We start from the raw sequence: 16,664 nt of genomic DNA on the forward strand, positions 1-16,664 counted from the left end.
TTATAGGAGAATTTTTTTTTTTTTTTTTCGGTATGCGGGCCTCTCACCGCTGTGACCTCTCCCATTGCGGAGCACAGGCTCTGTACGCGCAGGCTCAGCGGCCATGGCTCACGGGCCCAGCCACTCCATGGCATGTGGGATCCTCCCGGACCAGGGCATGAACCCGTGTCCCCTGCATCGGCAGGCGGACTCTCAACCACTGCGCCACCAGGGAAGCCCCAGGAGAATTATTCACATTAGCCAAAAGATGGAAACAACTCAAGTGTCCATCTACAGATGAGTGGCTATACAAAATTTGGTAAATCCACCCAATGGAATATTATTCAGCCATAAAAAGGAATGAAGCATGGATACATGCTACAACATGGATGAATCTTGAAAACATCATGCTGGGTGAAAGCAGCCAGACACAAAAGACCACACAGCACGTGATTCCATTTACATGAAACGTCCAGAACAGGCAAATCCACAGATATGGAAAGCAGATTCGTAGTTACCAGGGACTGAGGGAGGGGGATGGGGAGCGACTGCTCATGGGGACGGGTTTCCCTTGAGGTGATGAAAATTTCTGAAATTAGATAGAGGTGGTGGTTGCACAATTATTGTGAATGCGCTAGATTCTGTGGAATTGCCCACTTCAAAATGGTTATGTAAATTGTTATATGTTATGTGAACGTCACCTCAACTAAAGAAACAAGAGTGAATTGGCGACACCAGGGCCTTGCACCTTCTAAAAGGATCTTGGCCCCTAGAGAGGGCAACTGAGTAGTTCCTACATGGTTGACAACAACCTAGAACTTCCTTTCTTCTAACAAAATGGCATGTAGAAGCCCCATGTGGACATGGAAACAGGCCCAGAGAGGGTGGGGAGTCTGCTCGAGGTCACACAGCAAGGGGAGCCAGTCTGTGGGGCTCGGCTTTGGACTGGGGTTCCCCGCTGAGCTTGAGCAAGGGACAGACCCAGTTCCCCATCTGTTGAATGGCTGGAAGGAAGTGGGTGAGGGGTACCCTGTCTGCTCTCCCCCAGGAGGCCCCTGTCCCGACCCCAGGGGGCAGCACTGTGTGTAGGGGACCTGCCCAGTCCTGGTGCCCTGAGGACTGCTCCAGCCTGTCTTTGGGCCTCAGTTTCCCCAAGTGTTCAGGGGGGCTGCAGGGCTCGGGCAGGTACTGGGCCATCTGCTGTGAGCTAAGGTTCCCTGAGTCTGGGAGGGTCAGACTGAGTCCTTGGTGGCCCTGACTTGATCCTTTTAGCCAGGACAGGCTGGCCAGTGGGGATCACAGGCACCACCCGAGATCAGGCCCCCAGTGCCCCTGTCCTCCTTGCAACCACGGTTTCCCTCGCTTCTTCTGGCGGGGGCTGAGAGAGCACAGCTGAGTAATCTGGGAGCATTCGGAACCTGAGAACTTCCATGACATTTCTGAGCCTCAGTTTCTACATCTGTCCCGGTCAGGCTGAATGAGAATCCCCCAGGAAGGATAACATGTGTCTGGGGCACCCCCATGTTCAGAGAGGGCCTGATCTCCCCATCCCCATGCCTGTCCCACCCACCTTTCTCTGTGGCCTTGGACCCAAGTCCCCAAGCATTTATTTCTGACCCGTGGGCGCCCCCTGGTGGCCACGACTGGCAGAGCCTTGTGGGCATGTCCACAGGTCCCAGTCCCAGCCTAGCCCTGCCCTGGACCCTGGGGACACAGCAGTGACAAACCAAACAGGGGACCCTTCCCTTGGGGGGCTTCTAGGCAGATAGGGGACACAGGAAATGTGGAACAAAGAACAATTGTATGTGTGGACAAGCTGGCCCGGCTCGGGGAAGGCAAGATTTGAATTGAGATGTAAGTGTCAGGAAGGAGGCAGCCGATATGGGTACACGAGGTGGACGTATCTGCGAGTGCAAAGGCTCCGAGGTGGGAACAAGCTTGGGGCACACAGGTGGGGGTGGCGGGAACAAAGGGGAGGAGGGCGAGAGTGGAGGCCTGAGATCAGACACTCAGGCGAGGAGGGAGGGTTTTACTCTGAGGGCACTGGGAGCTATGGTAGGATTTTGAGTGAGGGTGGGACAATCTTTATTAACAGTGATCTTGGGCTGTCACAAAAACACTGATGATAATTTAACATGTATGCACCACTGACCAGAAGAAATAAAACTTGCCCATGTAATCAAGGCCCATGGTCCCCAGCTCAGCCCTGGGTGTTCCTCTCCCTGCCCCAGAGGGTACCTCTGTCTAGAATTTGGAGTTAGTCTTTCCCATATACCAGCGGTCCCCAACCTTTTTGGCACCAGGGACTGGTTTCGTGGAAGACAATTTTTCCACGGGCCCGGGGGTGTGTGGATGGTTTTAGGATGATTCAAGCGCATTACATTTATTGGACACTTTATTTCTATAATTATTACATTGTAATAATATATAATGAAATAATTATACAGCTCACCATAATGCAGAATCGGTGGGAGCCCTGAGCTTGTTTTCCTGCAGCTAGATAGATGGTCCCATCTGGGGGTGATGGGAGACAGTGACACCCGAAGTGTGTTGCTTATATCTAGCCTGCTCTGTAAGATGCAAGTTCATTGTCACTTGCCACTCACTGACAGGGTTTTGATATGAGTCTGCATGCAATTGATTTATTATGGTCTCTGTGCAGTCAAACCTCTCTGCTAATGATGATCTGTATTTGCAGCCGCTCCCCAGTGCTGGCATCACTGCCTCAGCTCCACCTCGGATCATCGGGCATTAGATTCTCATAAGGAGAGTACAACCTAGATCCCTCCCGTGCACAGTTCACAGTAGGGTTCTCGCTCCTATGAGAATCTAAGGCTGCCACTGATCTGACAGGAGGCGGAGCTCAGGCGGCAGTGCGAGCGATGGGGAGCGGCTGTAAATACAGATGAAGCTTTGCTCACTCACCCGCCCCTCACCTCCTGCCGTGCAGCCTGGTTCCTAACAGGTTGGGGACCCCTGCCTTACACAATTTTATATTTTATTATATTCTATGTGACCATAGATGTCGAAGTGTTGTTTTACGTGATTTTAAACTTTGTATAAATAAGGGGGGTGGGGAACATCCTCCTGCAGTTTGCTCATTTCATTAACAAGGTTTATATATTTTTAGCTATTAGTTTTTCAGTTTTTTTTTTTTTTTTGCGGTACGCGGGGCTCTCACTGTTGTGGCCTCTTCCGTTGCGGAGCACAGGCTCCGGACGCGCAGGCTCAGCGGCCATGGCTCACGGGCCCAGCCACTCCGCGGCATGTGGGATCCTCCTGGACCAGGGCACGAACCCGTGTCCCCTGCATCGGCAGGAGGACTCTCAACCACTGCGCCACCAGGGAAGCCCAGTTTATTTTTAAACTTTGAAAAACTGAGGTATAACACGTGCACATAAAGGGTTTAAAGTGCATGTCTTCAGTGCATGTGACTTACACGTGTGTAAGCAGCACCCAGGTCACAATGTAGAGCTTTCCCATCACTCCAGAAGGTTCCCTCCAATCAGTAGCCTCCTGGTCCCAGCAGCATCTGCTTTCGCTCGTGCCTGTGATCCGTTCTGTGGTGGCGTGGGGAGAGCCCTTCTGCTTTTTTGTCGCTGTATAATATTCCACTGTGTGGCTCATCTATGCCTTGTGTTTCTAGTCTGGGGCTATCATGTGTCAGGCTGCTGTGAACATTTGAGCCCCTGTCTTTTCGTGGCATGTGTGCTCAGTTCTCTTGGGTGAATACCCAGAGGTAGAACTGTAGAGTCGCAGCCTGGGCAAATGGTCAGCTTTGGGAGAGACCACTGGGCGTAGCTGAGAGATGTGGCCGTGTCAGCATCCCCAGCCCTGGGCCATTCACTGAGTGAGCAGAATATGTGCCTGGATAAATTGACAACTGTTCTGCCATCATCCCACCAGCTCCCATTTGGTTATTTCCCATCATTTGCTCTTCCAGAGCTATGGTGAGTGTTCTTGGACCGTTTGTGCTTGTGTGAGGGGTATACAGGGGAATTGTGATGGAATTTGGGTCAGGGCCATAGGACAATGACATTGTTACTTTAGCCTCTAATTTAAAATTCAGCATTTCTGAGACGGGGCTGTGAAATCATAGGGGGCTTAGGGGGGCATTGATTACTGGCCCTTCCTGCCGGCTGTGTGCCTGTGCCAGAGAAAGCCTTTCCTTCTGTGCTTGTCTACTAGGATCTCCGAGAGGGGCGCTTTCTGATGTTTGATGGTAAATGGGGATCGTTTATGATGGGGAAGTAGCTTCCTTCTATCCCTACACCTGTTTCTATTAGAAAAGTCTGCTGTGTCTTAAGCGTTCCTTTCCCAAATTTACTGATGTGGTTCAGTTTGCTGGTGGGATGAGTTATGGGGATCAAGTGTACTCTGGAACCCATATCCTTCCTGGAATAAACCTTGCTTAGTCAGAGCATGTTGTAGTATTGACTTGCCGCTCAATTCTGGTTGCTAATATTTTGTTTAGAAGTTTTGCTTCTAAAAGTAAGGCTCATCTACAGTTTCCTCTTTTTCCCCCCTATCTTTTTTTTTTTTTTTTTTTTTGCGGTACGCGGGCCTCTCACTGTTGTGGCCTCTCCCGTTGCGGAGCACAGGCTCTGGACGCGCAAGCTCAGCGGCCATGGCTCACGGGCCTAGCCGCTCCGCGGCATGTGGGATCTTCCCGGACCGGGGCATGAACCCGTGTCCCCTGCATCGGCAGGCGGACTCTCAACCACTGCGCCACCAGGGAAGCCCTTTCCCCCTATCTTTAAAAAAAATTATTTATTTGTTTGTTTTTATTTTTGGCTGCGTTGGGTCTTCGTTGCTGTGCACGGGCTTTCTCTAGTTGCGGCGAGAGGGGGCTACTCTTCGTTGCGGTACGTGGGCTTCTCATTGTCGTGACTTCTCTTGTTTGTGGAGCACGGGCTCTAGGCGCGCAGGCTTCAGTAGTTGTGGCACGTGGGCTCACTAGTTGTGGCTCGCGGACTCTTGAGCACAGGTTCAGAAGTTGTGGCACACGGACTTAGTTGCTCCGCGGCATGTGGGATCTTCCCGGGCCAGGGCTTGAACCCGTGTCCCTCGCATTGGCAGGCAGATTCTTAACCACTGCGCCAGCAGGGAAGCCCCTTTTCCCCTATCTTTAACTGGTCTGGGTATTCAAGTGCTGGCTGCTTCAAAAACTGAATTGGGGAGTTTTCCACCATTTTGATTGCTTGGAATTAGAATCATCTGATTTGTAATACATTAAACTGGGGGAATTATAATATCATACTGTAAAGTACATGAAATAGAAATGTACAGTTTAACAGAGTTATGAGGCAAACATCTGTGTTACCACCATCCACTCAAGAAACAGAGTACGGGCAGCATCCCAACCCACACTCCCCTGGTTCTTCTCCTCTCCTCCCCCTCCCCCAGGTAGCCCTGTTCTGACTTAACCTTCATCTGGCTTTTTAGAGTTTTTCCCTTCCTCTGGAAGCATCACTCAAGAATATAGTTTAGTTTAAGCCTGTTTTTGAACTTCATCCCAAAGGAATCACACTGTTTATGTTGTGTGGCTGAATCACTACCCATTAAGTAGGTCTTGATGCCCAGCTAAGAAAGCCATCCCATCTTATTCTTCTTCAAGATTCTTTATTATTCTTGGCCCTTTGATCTTCCATGTACATTTTAGAATTCGCTTGTCAAGTTCCACAAAAACCTGACTGGGATTTTGATGAAGAATGCATTTAAGCTATAATTCAATTTGAGGAGGGTATTAGTTTCTTATTGCTGCGGTAACAAATTACCACCAAGTTAAAACAACACAAATTTATTAACGTAACAGTTCTGGAGGTCAGAAGTCTGGAATGGGTCGCACCATGCTAAAAGCAAGGTGTCAGCAGGTCTGTATTCCTTCTGGGGGTTCCAGCGGAGAATCTGTCTCCTCACCTTTGCCAGCTTCTAGAGGCTGCCTGTGTCCTTGGCTCACGGCCCCATCCTGCATCTTCAAAGCCAGCAACAATGGGCTGAGTCCTTCACACACTGCAACTTTCTGGTTCTTCCTCTTCTGTCACTTTCTTCCACATTTAAGGACTATTGTGATTACATTGATCCCATCCAGGTTATTCAGGGTAATCTCCCTCTTAAGGTCAGCTGATTAGCAACCTTAATCCCATTTGCAAACTTAACACCCCTCTGCCATGCAACTTAACATATTCATAGGTTTCGATTAGAATGTGGACATCTTTGGTGGGCATTATTCTGCCTACTACAAGGAGTACTGGCATCTTTGATACTGCGACTCTATAATCATGGTATTTTAAAAATTTAATCCTAGGTACTTCATTTTTTTGACACTATTGTCAATATCTGTAGTTTGCTTAAGAGTTGTTTATTCTTTTAAATCATAAATGAATGTTTAATTTTTTTCAAATACTTTACCTGTACCTACCTATTGAAATGATCACATATGTTTCCCTCCCTTACTCCTTTTAAGATAGTGGATTGCTTTTCCAGTATTAAACCAATTTTGCCATCCCAGGATTTAACCCAATTTAGTCACAATGTTATGTCCTTTCTATACATTGCCAACTCCACCCCCCCACCTCCTGGAATTTTATTTAGGATTTTCACATCTATGGTCATCAGTGAGATTGGTCTATAATTTTCTTGTCTCAGATTGTTTCAGGGACATGCTTGATTTCCTAAAATGAGTAAGGAAATGTTTCTTATTTTTCTATTCTTTGGGCAGAGTTTGTGAAATTCTTCTTTTTTTTTCTTTAATGTTTGGTAAAACTTTCCCAATAAAGTCATCTGGATCTGGAGTTTTGACTAGTTTAATTTCTTTAGTAGTTATAGAACAATTCAGATTTTTCATTTCTTTTGAGTCAGTTTTTTTCCCCTCTAGGAATTTGTCCAAGTTACCTAAAATTTTCAAGTTTGCTGGCATAAAGTTGTTCATAATACCCCTTTATCCAGTACTCCTTGCCCATATGGTATCTTCAGGTGGATTAGAAAAAGACAGTCCTCTTCGAGGTGGATGAAGCTCTGGGCCAGGCACACAGCTTGGTAGACAGAAAGTGGGCTGAGTGACTTTGTGAAGTGGCACTTGCCTTGTTCTAATCTTTTTAATGTTTCAAAAGCTACAGTAATGTCTTTTTTTCCCCCATTTCCAATAATAGCTATTAGTGCCTTTTATTCATCTTGCTCAAAATTTCCAGCAGTTTTTCAATTTCATTCATCTTTTAAAATAGCTGACTTGTTGATTCTTTTTATTTGAATGTTTGTTTTCTATTTCCTTCATATCTACTCTTTATTATTTCCTATCTATACTCTTAGGTTTATTTTGTTCTTCTCCTAAATTCTGGAGACAGATGCTTAGCTCTTTATTTTCAGTCTTTCTTTTATAATATATATTTTATCAATATATATAATTTTGTATTACATATTACATATATGCAACATATATTGCATATATTTTAATATCTAGTATTAATACACTTAAGGCTACAAATTTCCTTCAAAATGCTACTTTAGCTGCATTGCACAAATTTTTAAATAAGTATTTTCATTATCTCTCAGTTCAAGATAATTTTCCAAAATTTAATTATTTCCTAAAAATTAATTTCCCTAAAATTTCCGAAAATATAATTTTCCTAAAATTTCTTCCTTGATCAGTGGGTTATTTAGAACTGGTTTCCAAAATATGGAGATTTTTCTTATTATTGTTTTAAAATTGATTCCTAACTAAATAACATTTTGGTAAAGGGACTATGTCCTTCAACCTTGCTTTATAACCCAGTGTGTGCTTCAAAGAAAAATGTATTTTGTAGTTGCTGAATACAATGTTCTACATATACAGGCCCATTAGGTCAAATTTATTAATTGTATAGTTCAAATATTCTGTATCTTTACTGACTTTTTTCGTTTACTTGTTCTATCAACTGCTGAGAGAGATGAATTTAAATTGCCCATTATTACTGTGGATTTAACTATCTCTCCTGGTAGTTGTGTCAAATTTTGCTTTATGTATTTTGAGACCATGTTATTAGGGTCACACAAATTAAAAATATTTTTATCTCCTGATGAAATGAATCTTTTATTATTATTATAATAATATGTCCCACTTTATCTCCAGCAATGAGTTTGCCTTAAAGCATATGTTGTCTAATATTAATATAACAGTTCCAGCTTTCTTATGGTATTTCTATGGTTATTTTCCCCATCTGTTATATATGTTTTAAAATTAATTAATTAATTAATTTTATCTTTGGCTGCATTGGGTCTTTGTGGCTGCGTGTAGCCTTTCTCTGGTTGTGGCGAGTGGGGGCTACTCTTTGTTGCAGTGCACAGGCTCTAGGCTCGTGGGCTTCAGTAGTTGCAGCACACAGGCTCAGTGGTTGTGGCGCATGGGCTTAGTTGCTCCGCGGTATGTGGGATCTTCCCGGACCAGGGCTCGAACCCGTGTACCCTGCATTGTCGGGTGGATTCTTAACCACTGCGCCACCAGGGACGTACCCATCCTGTTATTTTTTAACTTTCTGTATTTTAATGGTTTTTATGTGTCTCTTATAAATAACATAGAGTTGAAATTTTTAAAAATCCAGTTTGGCAAACTGACCTTTAGCTGGAGTGTATAGTCCATTTACATTTAATGTAATAATTGATATCACACTTAAATCTAGATTTAAATCTACCCTATTAATTTACTTTCTATTTTTACCCTTTCTATGTTCCTTTTTATCCCCCCTCTGGCCTCTCTGGCCTCCTTTTAGGTTGTCTGTGGGTTTTTAAAAAAATCACTGTCTTCCCTCTGAACATTTGGAAGTTACAATTCTGCTTTTCTTATTGTAGTGATTCCTTTAGAAGTTATAATGCATGCTTTTCAAAATGCAGATTTCATCGATGTTTTTTACTTTTGTCCCACACAATCGTGGACTTGGAACACTCTAACTCCACTTACTCCCTGAGGACTTTTTTTTTTTTCTGTTGTACATTTTAATTCTATCACTTTTTTTAACTCCAGGAAACATTATTATTGTTTTATGCAACCTATGTTTGTTTAGGTTTTCCCATGTATTCACTCCTTCTTTATTCTTTATTCCTTCTTACATCTTGACCTTCCATCTGGGATCACTTTCTTTTTGCCCGAAGCAATATAATTTAGAATTTTCTTTAGTGTGAGTTGGCTGCTGCTGGCAAACTCATACAGGCTTTGTCTGAAAAAGTTTTTATTTCAACCTCATTCTTGAAATATTTTTGTTGGGTTGGCAGTTTTCTTTCAGCACGTTGAAAATGTCATTTTGCTTTCATCTGGTTTCCTTTGTTGCTGATGAAAAGTAGGCTGTTTACCTTGTCACACTTTTGAAGTTAATGTGTTTTCCACCCCTAGCTGCTTTACAGATTTGTTGTCTTTTTTTTCTTTATAAATTTTACTGAAGTGTAACATATACACAGAAGAGTGAACAATCATAAATGCTTGATGAATTTTCAAAAGTGAGAACACCATGTAACCTGCATCCAGATTAAAAAAATAATCTCTGGTATTTTCTAATTTCCATTACATTTTCTTCTTTAATTACACATGGTAATTTAGAAGTGTTCTTAAAAACTATATTTGGGCTCAGTGACGTGGCGGGGGGCGGGGGGCGCAGGCCCAGGGCGTGGCGGTCACAGCAGCGGCGGCGGAGCTAGAGCAGAGCGGAGCCACCACGGGGGCCCGGCTGAGCACGTTGGGCCACGTGGTCCTCTCCCCAGTCTGGTTCCTGTACAGCCTGCTCATGAAGCTGTTCCAAACCTCCACTCCCGCCATCACCCTTGAGAACCTGGACATCAAGTACCTGCTGCGGCTGATTGACAAGGAGGTCATCAGCCTTGACACCTGATGGTTCCACTTTGCTCTACCGTCGCCCCAGCACATCCTGGGCCTCCCCGTAGGGCTAGCACATCTACCTCTCGGCTTGAATCAATGGGAACCTGGTCATTCTGCCCTACATGCCTGTCTCCAGCGATGACAAGGGCTTTGTGGACCTGGTCATCAAGGTTTACTTCAAAGACACTCACCCCAAGTTTCCCGCTGGTGGGATGTCCCAGATGTCCCAGTACCTGTAAAGCATGAAGATTGGAGGCACCATTGAGTTCCGAGACCCAAATGGGCTGCCGGTCTACCAGGCCAAAGGAAAGTTTGCCATCTGTGCAGACAAGAAATCCAACCCTGTCATCAAGACGGTGAAGTCTGTGGGCATGTTTGTGGGAGGAACGGGCATCACCCCAATGCTATAGGTGATCCGCGCCATCATGAAGGACAGGGATGATCACACCATGTGCCACCTGCGCTTTGCCAACCAGACTGAGAAGGACCTCCTGCTGCGGCTGGAGCTGGAGGAACTGAAGAACGAACATTCTGAGTGCTTCAAGCTCTGGTACATGGTGGACAGTGCCCCTGAAGCTTGGGACTACAGCCAGGGCTTCGTGAACGAGGAGATGATCTGGGACCACCTTCCACCCCTGGAGGAGGAGCCACTGGTGCTGATGTGCGGACCCCCGTGCATGATCCAGTATGCCTGCCTGCCCAATCTGGACAGCGTGGGCCACCCCAAGGAGCGCTCCTTCGCCTTCTGATGGGCGGGCCCGGGCTGGCTCCGCCCCACACTCACCGTGCCCTGTCTGCACCCACCCCTCCCGCTGTTGTCTGTTAACACCACTCTCCCCCACATCTCCTGCTGCGGCCGGGTTCAGCCTGGCCTGCCCGTTCCTGGGAGGGCACCCCGCTGGGCTGGTCCCCAAGGGGCCCCTTTGGGAGCAGGGCTCTGTTACAGGTGGGCCGCTGTCAGCCACCTTTAGGGCAGATTCCTGTCTGGGCCTCACTGGAGATGCCCTTCCCCACCCCCTCCTGGCAGGGGCTGCTGGGTGAGAGGCTGCCTCGACCCCAGGGTACAGCAGGCCCGGCCAGCAGGGAGTTGCGCTCTCCCTGGAGCTGGAGTAGGAGGAGGGGGCTGGCCGAGGGCCCTTCCAGCTGGCACATGGGCCCTCCCAAAGCCTCAGCATTTCCCCAAAACACCCAAACATTCGGGCAGCTTTGGAAGCTCCAAGCAGTCAACCTCTGATTGACCAGCTTGGGGTCCCGGGCTGCCAGCCCTAATGGCAGAGCTAAGACGATGTATTTATCCCTCTGTCCCAGACCCCCATTCTGCTGCCCTCACCCCAGATGGGGGAGATTTTTAGCAGAGCCTCTTGTCTGAGGGATATTCTCAGTGGCCTCGACGTTGCCTTTAGACCACAGCGTGTTGGCCTCTTGCATATCGGCTTTTTAGAGTCATTTATGATCAAATTGAAGTAAAGCTTTGCTAATTTGGAAAAAAAAAGAAAACTAATTATATTTGTAAATATTTTAAAGAAATTCATTTGTTGATTTCTAACTTAATTCTCTTGAGAATTCCTTAGAGAATGTGGACTCTAATACCAAGAATTCTTGGGAATTTGTGAAAAGTGTTTCAAGGTCTAGTACACTTTTTTTTTTGGCCTTAAGTCTATTTGGTTTGATATTAATATAACTACATGAGGTTTATTTTGGTATTGCTTAGCATTATTTTCCTTTTAACTGTGTTGTGTACTTATATTTCAGGTGTATATTTCACAAACAGGATATAGCTGGATTTTGTATCTTAAACTAGCAGGTTTGCTTCGTTTACATTTATTGTGATTCCTAACATTTGGATTTATTTCTACAATCTTATTTTGCGGTTTCTATGGCACAGTAGGAAAAGTTGTGCAGTTTTAAGTGTGATTATTAAAAGATTCTTAGGACACCTTGTATTTATCCCGCTTTTTCATGCTCCTCTCTCCTTTCCTGTTGGTTTGTTAAAATTTTCTTTAAACTGTTTCCCAACCACTGGTTTGGAAGTTATACAAGAATATATAGCTTTTTTAGACTTTAGTCCATCCTCTTCCCAAACAGTAAAAAGACCTTGGGAGGTATGGATGCCAACTGCTATCTATTTTGCAGGATGCTGTCCAGAATTTTAGTTGTACCTTATGTTACTACTCAGACATTACTAACTCATCACTACCACTGCTTTATACAGTCAATGGTAGTTTAGATATTCCCAATGTTTTCCAAGCTTTTTCAGCAATCCTCCTCAAGTCTCTTTCCTTCCTCCTGCATTGAATCCTTTTTTGTTGTTGTTGTTGTTGGCGGTGTTGGGTCTTCGTTGCTGTGCACGGGCTTTCTCTAGTTGTGGAGAGCAGGTGGCTACTCTTTGTTGCGGTGTGCGGGCTTCTCATTTTGTGGTGGCTTCTCTTCTTGTGGAGCACGGGCTCTAGGTGCATGGGCTTCAGTAGTTGCAGCACACAGGATTCAGCAGTTGTGGCGCATGGGCTTAGTTGCTCTGCAGCATGTGGGATCGTCCCAGACCAGGGCTCAAACCCATGTCCCCTGCATTGGCAGGCAGATTCTTAACCACTGAGCCATCAGGGAAGTCCTGAATCTCCTTCTTGTTGTACGCCAAGTTGCTTCGTGAGGGTCTGCTATTGTTAAACTTTTAATTTTGTTCTTTTGCTGGGCACAGAATTGGTCATCACAGACTAGTCATCTTCTCTTAGCAATTTGAGCCTATTCTTTTTTTTTTTTTTTTTTTTTTTTTGCGGTACGCGGGCCTCTCCTGTTGCGGAGCACAGGCTCCAGACGCGCAGGCTCAGCGGCCATGGCTCACAGGCCTAGCCGCTCTGCGGCATGTGGGATCTTCCCGGACGGGGGCACGAACCCGTGTCCCCTGCATCGGCAGGCGGACTCTCAACCACTGCGCCACCAGGGAAGCCCTTGAGCCTATTCTTTATCTTCTGACTTCCATTCTTGCAGTTGTGAAACCAGCTCTCAGCCTAATTGCTTTTTTCTTTTTTGTGTGTGTTGTGTGTTTTTATCTTCTTTGCATTGCTTTTTGTGATCTTCACTGAGTCTCTAATGTTCTGCATTTTGACTGTGATGTTTCTTAGTTTTAGACTTAGATTTATTTATCCTGATTTGGCCTCAATGGTTTCCTGAATCTGAGAATGTAAAGATTTTACATGTAAAATGTTTAATTTTGGAAAATTCTGGTCATTGTCTCTTTGTATATTGTGGCTCCGGAGGGTCTTCTGGAGGGAGGCCACCAGGGCTTGCTGCAGATGTGGGCATGCGAGTGAGGGGCGGGGCATTAAGGGTGCCTGCAAGGGCTTTGGCCTGAGCCCTGGGCCAGGGCAACGTCCTTTACTCCACACGGTAGAAGGCCAAGCTTCCACTCAGGCTGATGCCCACTAGACCTCCAAGGAGGAGCTGGGTGATATGGGAGAGGGAGAAGAAAACACAGTCCTTGAATGTAAGAGGGTGTGGGGCAGGCAGGGCCATCAGCGTTGGAGGGACAGTGGGTGCAGGTGCCTGCAGTGGGAAGACAAACTCCTCCTGCCCATGTGCCCACCATGATCCCCTCTATGGACCAGGCAGCGGTTCTCAGACTCCAGTGCGTGCACGAATCACATGTAGAGCCTGTTAACTGGTCTCCTGGGCCCCATCCCGAGACTCTGCCTCAGCAGGTCAGGGTAGGCCTGTGAACCTGCATTTGTAGTGAGCTCCAAGGGGACGCTGATGTTGCTGGTACCAGGACCACACTCTAAGGAAGACCACTGGGCTGGGAAGGGATGGGGGCAAGCTGTTGGTGATCTGAGGGTTGCGGGTTGTAACAGTCATCTCCGATGAGAGGGATCCATTTTGCTCATGTGCTCTCCTCTCTGTGGCCCCCCTGGAAGGGGTGGCCCTGGTGGCCCAGTGCAATGGCTCTGCCGTCCCATTGCCTGTTCCCGTCTTCCCTGGGGGATGTAGGGGCACTGGGAGCTGGTGACACCACACGGAGCCACACATAGGTTGGTCATCCATGGGGAGTCAGTACCACGCTGCATCAGATGGAAGGCAGGCAGCATGTGTAACTGATGGAATTTAATGTACTCATGACACAAACACAGACAGGGTTGAAGGGGGTGGTGTCCAAGCACGGATGTGGATGACCCGTGCGCCCCACCCTCTGAGGCCAGGGGCCCTTCCTGGACCCCACCTCCCCTGGGGGGACAAACACTGATGTGGCTGAGTGACAGCATCGTGTGGCACAGGCTGGCCCTCAGAAGGCGCCTCTGTTGAAGCCTATGCGTCCAGGCCAAGGAGCCTCCAAGAACAGCCATCAGCTGCAGCCTCCGATCAAAGTGCCAGGTTCTGGCCCGATGTGGGAAGGCGACCCAGCGTCAGCCTCGCTGGGGAGGAGGGCGAGGAACGGGGAGGTCCTGTCCTCGCTAAGTGCTGCCTGAGCGCTTCAGGATGAGGGGCAGGAGGCGTGGACAGTGAAGTTCACGTAAACAGCAACGGACCAAGACAAAAATCCAGGAACACTCAATAAACCTACAACGTTCAACAGAATGGCAACAAAACGGTGGCCCTGCCAGCCCGGCCAGACGGTGGTCTGGCGAGCGTTTCCCAATCTTTTCGTGACTAGGAGCTAAACAGCACAGAAGGCTGTATTTGATCTCTGGAGGGAAAGATTTCTTTCCTTCCCTTCAAACTGACTCGGGGGCAAAGAGACGAGACTTCTTGAAGATAAGCCTCTTCTGGGAAAAGGGACTTGGGGGATGAGAGTGGCGACGGCACAGCAGGTGCGCCTGGAGGAGGAGGGGCCCCTGGGTGGAGCCGGGAGGGTGGCTGGTGTCCAGGGGAGCCCTTCCTTCCGGCAGGCTTGGCAGGTGCTTCCTCCCGGTGCTTCCACCAGGAGCCCCAGTGCTGGGCCGGGAGCGTTGGCCACCGTGGCCCCTCACTGGGTCCGGAGCTGGTAATCTAGGAGTGAGGAGGAGGCGTCTGTTGTCTGCTCTGCACCCTGGGCCCACCTGCCCCGACCCTGGGGCTGCTCCGTGAGCACCACCCTGGAGACAGCAGCATGCCCACCAGGGACCTTTCCAGCACCCCCCCGACCTGCCCCACGGGTGGGCCACACGCACCTCCGTTCTGAGTGATGTAACGAACCCACGGTAGGGCCTGGTAGCCGCTCTTCTCGATGATCTTCAGGTAGCGCACCTGGGGCACAGGTACCAGGGCCCTAAGCATGCACACACCCCCATCCCCCTTCCTGGTCCCCGCTTAGTCATTCCTCCCGGGGCCAGGCTGTGACCAGGAGGGCGAGGGAGGGGGCAAAGGGCCTTGATCTGTCTGAACCTCTCTGAGGCTGAGGGAGGGTAGAGGTACTTCTAGAAGATGCGGCAAAGAGCCAGATGTGCGCTCTCGGGCACAGCCCTCCAGCAGATTCCTGGAGAAGGGGTCCCGTCCAGGGTTCTCTTCCCCATGCAGGTCTTCTGCGGAGGTGCCCAGGAAAACGGGTCCCATGGTGGCAAGTGCGTGGATGCTAGAGGCTCAAACTCTAGTTTTGGGGACTGAATGCGTCTCTGAGCTTGGAGCTCAAGCACAGGTCAGGTCTGGGTAAACAACTGTGGGCCTCTTTCCATTAGGGCCGGGCTGCCCTCGGAGACAGGCAGAGCCAGGAGCACCGCGGAGCCCCAGGACAAGCCAATTAGCACCCTTTTCTAACTGGTTGCACAGATGTCTGTCACCTGCAACCCTCTGAGCCTGGACTGACACCTGGTCCCGGTCCCTGAGGCCCCCCTGGGCCTATCCATGTCTGCTCTGGGGCCCTGGCAGCCCTGGCCGCATGTACCTGGATGCCGGAGGTAGTGAAGTAGGGGATCTCAAACTTGACACTGATCGGGGGCTTGCCCTCCTTGTCCTCCGCCTCCACGCTGGGCAGGCCGAAGTGGGCCCGCATCAGGTACTCCTTGCCGCCCTGGGGGAGAACACCAGGGTGGAGGTGGTCAGGCTGAGGCCCCGGGCAAGCTCGGCCAACAGCTGCCCCTGGAGAATGCCAGGCTGCTGGCTCGGCCACCAACCTCTTCCTGTGTGACCTGCAGTCACCCAGTGCCTTGGCTTCTCCAAAACACTAATACTTGTCCTCCAGGCCTCACAGGCTGCCCCCACCAGCCCCGCTGGGGAAAACTGTTGAATTCTGAGGATGAAGAGAAAATTTCACAAGTTGCCAGGCACAGAAGCCTAGCTGCTTCAAGGAAAATAAGACCAACAGGCCTTGGGAGGGAAGAACAGAGAGGGAGAGCGAGCACACAGCGCAGATATGGGCTGCCGTGGGACAAGGGCCCCTACCTGCCCAGGCCAGAGTCCAAGTGAACACCCCCAGAGCCCAGTGTCAGGAAGGTGTGTGAAAGCAAGAGGGACATGTCAAAATGAAGAAAAGGGAACAGGGAGAGGCAACAAAAATAAGAGACCAAGGTTGGGGGCTGACTGATGAGCTGGCCCTGGGTCTTGCCCCCAAAGGGCGTGGCTCTGGCCCTGGAAGCTGAGCAATGACTCCAGAGATGGTGCTTGGAGCAGGGCCAGGAATGACTGGAACCCTCCTCTTGGCCACGAGGAGTCAGGAGTCTTGGCCTGGTTGTCCAAGCATCCGGTGAGCCTCACCCAGAACAGCAGGGAGGAGTGGGGAGCATAGCTCTCATCACACCCGGGACATGGAGGGTTTTGATCCCCGTGCCTCTGGCAACAGCAGTCACTGCCGACCAGAGCTACTTCTGCATGCCTCGGGCAGGGCAGGGCAGGAGAGAGCCACGCCTCCCCAGGGCTGAGCTCATGCCCCCCCCCCCGCCCC

At 48.8% G+C, this 16,664-nt stretch overlaps 1 protein-coding gene and 1 pseudogene across 3 annotated transcripts in view; one reads left to right on the plus strand and one right to left on the minus strand.

The window, feature by feature from the left end:
- Positions 1-9,401: 9,401 nt before the first annotated feature.
- LOC101272782 (NADH-cytochrome b5 reductase 3-like) lies at positions 9,402-10,697 on the plus strand (annotated as a pseudogene).
- Positions 10,698-13,900: 3,203 nt separating this feature from the next.
- Positions 13,901-16,664, minus strand: part of AP1M1 (adaptor related protein complex 1 subunit mu 1) — a 30,231-nt gene continuing 27,467 nt past the window's right edge. For all 3 annotated transcript variants that reach the window (XR_004475564.2, XM_004277606.4, XM_033401567.2), the window contains 3 exons: positions 15,669-15,794; positions 14,959-15,034; positions 13,901-14,797 (listed from right to left, as the gene is read on the minus strand). Coding sequence is in view for 2 of the 3 variants with exons in the window: in XM_004277606.4 (XP_004277654.1) it covers positions 14,775-14,797; positions 14,959-15,034; positions 15,669-15,794 (225 nt within the window). In the remaining variant the exon portion in view is untranslated. The remainder of the gene's footprint in view (positions 14,798-14,958; positions 15,035-15,668; positions 15,795-16,664) is intronic.

The sequence above is a fragment of the Orcinus orca genome, chromosome 3, assembly GCF_937001465.1.
Source record: "Orcinus orca chromosome 3, mOrcOrc1.1, whole genome shotgun sequence".
In the NCBI taxonomy this organism is placed as follows: domain Eukaryota; kingdom Metazoa; phylum Chordata; class Mammalia; order Artiodactyla; family Delphinidae; genus Orcinus; species Orcinus orca.